Source organism: Rhinopithecus bieti, unplaced genomic scaffold (assembly GCF_001698545.2).
Source record: "Rhinopithecus bieti isolate Rb0 unplaced genomic scaffold, ASM169854v2 scaffold_3875, whole genome shotgun sequence".
NCBI lineage: Eukaryota > Metazoa > Chordata > Mammalia > Primates > Cercopithecidae > Rhinopithecus > Rhinopithecus bieti.
In genome coordinates, this window is record NW_016804422.1 from 2063537 (window position 1) to 2068847 (window position 5311).

General features: G+C 51.2%; 1 protein-coding gene across 1 annotated transcript; it reads left to right on the plus strand.

Annotated features, from left to right (window-relative positions):
- The first annotated feature begins 4086 nt into the window (after positions 1–4086).
- Positions 4087–5311, plus strand: LOC108527014 (ARIH2 opposite strand lncRNA). Its single transcript, XM_017868146.1, is given in 3 exon segments — positions 4087–4741; positions 4743–4794; positions 4796–5311. Coding segments are annotated over 3 exon segments (882 nt in total). The 5' UTR covers positions 4087–4187; the 3' UTR covers positions 5072–5311.

A 5311-nucleotide genomic window follows, 5' to 3' on the forward strand; every position in this document is an offset into this window, starting at 1 on the left:
CCGCGCCCGGCCTAGTTTATTTTTTTTTAAAGCAAAGGTATTTTAAAGGACAAGTAACAAGGGACAGTAGCTATTAAATTAATTATCTTCTTTTAAGTGCCAACAAAAATCCATGTCATAATTACACTGACAAGAGTTACATGACCTTCTAAAAAAAAGAAAGTATTCAGCTGGGCATGGTGGCTCATGCCTATAATCCCAGCACGTTGGGAGGCCAAGGCAGGTGGATCACTGGAGGTCTGGAGTTCAAGACCAGCCTGGACAACGTAGTGAAACCCCATCTCTACTAAAAATACGAAAATTAGCTGGGCATGGTGGCGGGCACCTGTAATCCCAGCTACTCAGAAGGCTGAAGCAGGATAATCACTCGAACCAGGGAGGCAGAGGTTGCAGTGAGGTGAGACCGCACCACTGTACTCCAGTCTGGGTGACAAGAGATTTCGTCTCAAAAAAAAAAAAAAAAAGGTATTCTAAGTGAACAGGTAGCAATAATTTAACCTCAATTCTCTCTCTCAGTTTGGAAGACTATTTTCTTTTCTTTTATTTTTGAGACGGAGTCTCGCTCTGTCGCCCAGGCTGGAGTGCGGTGGCCGGATCTCGGTTCACTGCCAGCTCCGCCTCCGGGTTTACGCCATTCTCCTGCCTCAGCCTCCCAAGTAGTTGGGACTACAGGCGCCCGCCACCTCGCCCGGCTAGTTTTTTGTATTTTTTTTAGTAGAGTCGGGGTTTCACCAGGTTAGCCAGGATGGTCTCCATCTCCTGACCTCGTGATCCGCCCATCTCGGCCTCCCAAAGTGCTGGGATTACAGGCTTGAGCCACCGCGCCCGGCTGACTGTTTTTTTTTCTTTTGAGACAGGGTCTCCCCACTGTCACCCAGGTTGGAGTGCAGTGTTGCAATCTCAGCTCACTGTAACCTCCACCTCACCCAGCTGAAAGGCCGCTTCTTTACTCCAATACTTCTGTCCTTCAGATTCTCTACAGCAATTACCACAATTTCAATCCTAAATGTAGATGTTGACAAAGCAAATTGTAACTGACTTAAAATTGAATTTTTATTATAAAATCACCTCCACTGTGGTAATCTAACACAGAATAATGCTAATATTTGAGATCTCACTTTACTTATGCTATTGTGGCTCATTTATGTCACATTATCCATAAATGTGGTGGTGGTGCATGCTTGTAGTCCCAGCTACTTGGGAGGCTGAGGTGGGAGGATCTCGAGCACAAGAGGCTGAGGCTGCAGTGAGCCAAGATCACGCCACTGCACTCCAGTCTAGGCAACAGAATGAGACCCTGTCTTCAAAAACAAAAAAAGTTCCAGGACCAGGTGTGGTGGCTCATGCCAGTAATTCCAGCACTTTGGTTTGGGAGGCCAAGGTGGGTAGATAGCTTTAGCTCAGGAGTTCAAGACCAGCCTGGGCAACATGGTGAAACCTCACTGTTACAAAAAACACAGAAATTAGCCAGGAATGGTGGCGCATACCTGTAATCCCAGCTACTCGGGAGGCTAAGGAAGGAGAATTGCTTGATCTGGGAGACAGAGACTGCAGTGAATCAAAACTGTGCCACTGCACTCCAGCCTGGGCAACAGAGTGAGATTCCGTGTCCAAAAAAAAAAAAAAAAAGAAATTGCCCACAGGCCCCACGCTCCTCCAAAAAACAAAACAAAAAAAAAAAGAACACCATTTCATACTAAGTGTTCTAGGTACAGATTTAAATGAAAATTCAATTTTTAATCACCTCAAAGTTAAATATCCAAATTCTACTTGAAAAAGTGGGCCAGGCACAGTGGTTCACGCCTGTGATCCCAGCACTTTGGGAGGCTGAGGTGGGCAGATCACAAGGTCAGGAGTTGGAGACCAGACTGACCAACATAGTGAAATCCTGGCTCTACTAAAATACAAAAATTAGCTGGGCGTGGTAGCGTGCGCCTGTAGTCCCAGCTACTCAGGAGGCTGAGGCAGGAGAACCGCTTGAACCCAGAAGGTGGAGGTTGCAGTGAGCTGAGATTGCACCACTGCACTCCAGCCTGGGCAACAGAGCAAGACTCCGTCTAAAAATAAAAAATTAAAAATAAATAAATAAATAAAAGTGATCTTGTCCTGAGTTTTTTTGTTTTTTGTTTTTTTTTTTTTGAGACAGAGTCTTGCTCTGTTGCACAGGCTGGAGTGCAATGGCACAATCTCGGCTCACTGCAAGCTCCACCTCCCGGGTTCATACCATTCTCCTGCCTCAGCCTCCCAAGTAGCTGGGACGACAGGCACCCACCACCACGCCCGACTAATTTTTTGTATTTTTAGTAGAGATGGGGTTTCACCGTGTTAGCCAGGATGGTCTCGATCTCCTGACCTTGTGATCTACCCACCTCAGCCTCCCAAAGTGCTGGAATTACAGGCGTGAACCACCGCGCCCGGCCAACAGTATGTATTTCTTTAGTAACGTAACTGACAGTAACATTTTTATTTCCTTTGAAATTTAAATATTAACCCTACATCCCAGACAGAAATGGCATAATAGACATTATTTTTGGAGTTCAAGACCAACCTGGGCAACACTGCCAAATGCTGTCTCTACCAAAAAATCTTAAAAATTAGTGGGGCATGGTGGCACATGCCGGTAGTCCTAGCTGCTCAGGAAGTTGAGAGAGGAGGATTATTTGAGTCCAGGAGATTGCAGTGAGCCATGATCACGCCACTGCCCTCCAATGAGCCAGGTGACAGAGTGAGGCCCTGTCTCTAAAAAAAAATTTTGGCCGGGCGCGGTGGCTCAAGCCTGTAATCCCAGCACTTTGGGAGGCCGAGACGGGCGGATCACGAGGTCAGAAGGTCGAGACCATCCTGGCTAACACGGTGAAACCCCGTCTCTACTAAAAAAAATACAAAAAACTAGCCGGGCGAGGTGGCGGGCGCCTGTAGTCCCAGCTACTCGGGAGGCTGAGGCAGGAGAATGGCGTAAACCCCGGAGGTGGAGCTTGCAGTGAGCTGAGATCCGGCCACTGCACTCCAGCCTGGCCGACAGAGCGAGACTCCGTCTCAAAAAAAAAAAAAAAAAAATTTTAAGGGTCAGGTACAGTGGCTCACGCCTGTAATCTCAGCACTTTAGGAGGTCAAAGCGGGAAGATCGCTTGAGCCCAGCAGTTCAAGACCAGCTTAGGCAATCTATTAAAATTCCTGTACTCACAACAAATTTAAGAAATTAGTCAGGTATGGTGGTACATGCCTGTGGTCGCAGCCACTTGGGAGGCTAAGAAAGGAGGATCACCTGAGCCCAGAAAGTCGGGGCTGCAGTTAGCTGTGATCGCCGCCACTGCACTCCAGCCTGGTGACAGCAACTTTGTCCCGCCCACCAAAAAAAAAAAAAAAAATTCCTCCAGAGCCAAAGTCACATGTTCAGGGGACCTGACAACCATCCTGGGCTTGCTGACCACGCACAGAACACGTAAGTTTTAGTGAGTCTGATGACGTTTACTCCAGATATGATCACTAGCGCTTAATGGTCATTCCTAACTACACCTCCGAAGAAAAACTACTTGGCACAAAACTAGAAATCAGCAATTTCGTTTCAAAATCCTACACTCTATCTGTCTTTTCTAATACGGTGACCACAAGGCACATGTGGTTATTTAAATTTAATTATACTTAAAAATTAAGTAAAATTTAAAATTTAGTTTCTCAGGTGCATTAGCCTACAGGTCAAATGCTTAACAGCCACGTGTGGCTAACAGCTACCATGTTGAGCAGCAAAGGTCTACAACATGTCGCTATGACAGAAAGTTCTATGGGACTGGGCAATGAACAGTACGAAGGCGAAGTCATCCAAGAACCCGGCTGCCCAAGCAGCTTCAGGCGGGGCGGCGACACAATTCCGGGACTGCACATCCCCTGAGGGGCCGCGGGCTCCGGGATATTCGCGCGGACGCGGAGCCCACGAACTGGGGATACCCTCCATAGGCGGGCGTTAAACCGCGCGGGCAGCGTTGCGAGAGCTCCCAAACAGGACTCGAGTGGGGAGACCCGAGGCCGTGCGTTTCCCCGCCGCGCCAGAGAGGGAGGGCCTAGATGTGCCGGCGCTGGTTGGTCAGAAGCGGTGGCCTCTGACCTTTCCGCGAGCTGAGAAGACGGCGGGAGGAAAAAAGGCAGAGACAACGCTGGGCGCCCGGCCGTCCCTCCGCTGACGGCGGGTAATGCTCGGACAGCGAACCGGCGGCGGGGGGCGCCCGGGCCTCCCGGGCGACGGCGGAGGCGGAGTCCCGGCCCGGCCGGGGAGGCTGGCGGAGAGGCCCCCCCACAAGCTGCCCGCCAAGGTAAACAAGGCCGCGACGTGCGCTGCGCACTTACCGGGAGCTGCGGCCTTGCGGCCGCTGAGCCCGGACGAGCCAGACCGGGTCAGGTCGGGCCAGAGGGACCGGACTGGGGAGAAGCCGCGGCAGAGGCGGCGGGCCGACGCCGGTCAAGCCCGTGCTGCTTCCTCCAGAAGAGTCGTCCCCGCAGCTCCGGAAGTGCTTGGCGCCGTTGCGTCACTTCCGGATCGGGGTCGACCCACGGTCGCTCAGGTCGCGACTGGCTCCTGGTTAGAGGGCCTCTTTAGCGCCGCCTCCTTGCAATTTAGCGCTCTGACCCATAGTCTGACTAGGGTACTGCAGGTGCCGACCGCGTCTGGAGCCACCATTCGCCTACTAGCGTCTCCCGTTGAGATGTTTTTAACCAACGCGTTTCTCACCGCCTTGTCATTTCACTGTGTACTCCGGAATCGGGCACGGAGAAGACATCCTGGCGTCGGTGGAGTGTCTAAAGAACCATTGTTTCCCGGCCGCTATCTGGTCTGAGGGGAGCTGGGCCGGGAATTTCTGCCTACACCCCGAGGCGGTCGCCGGATGGCCCCAGAGCCGCAACCACACCACGCTTTCTCTTCCCCCGCCGCGGCCTCGTTCGCCGCCCAGTTCGACTTACCGTCACCGTGCAAGATTGCATCTTAACTGCCTTGCTTCCAGTTTCTTTTCACAGTATAGGAGTTGTCATCATGACTTCCAGGTACCTTCTGGGACCGGTTGTCAAATGTTGTGGCTAGAGACAGAGGGTCACTCAGATTGTTGCTGCACCACAGTGGAAATGCCAATGTGAAGCCGCTGATGTTAGGAAGGCTCCAGGGTGTGCAATTCCATAGACAACAAATCAAATCATTTCCAACCATACTGGAGTCGCGTATATACGCATTCAAGACACCTGTGCTGGCCGGTCGCTGTGGCTCATGCCTGCATTCCCTGCACTTTGGGAAGCCAAGGCGGGAGGATCGCTTGAGCCCAAGAAT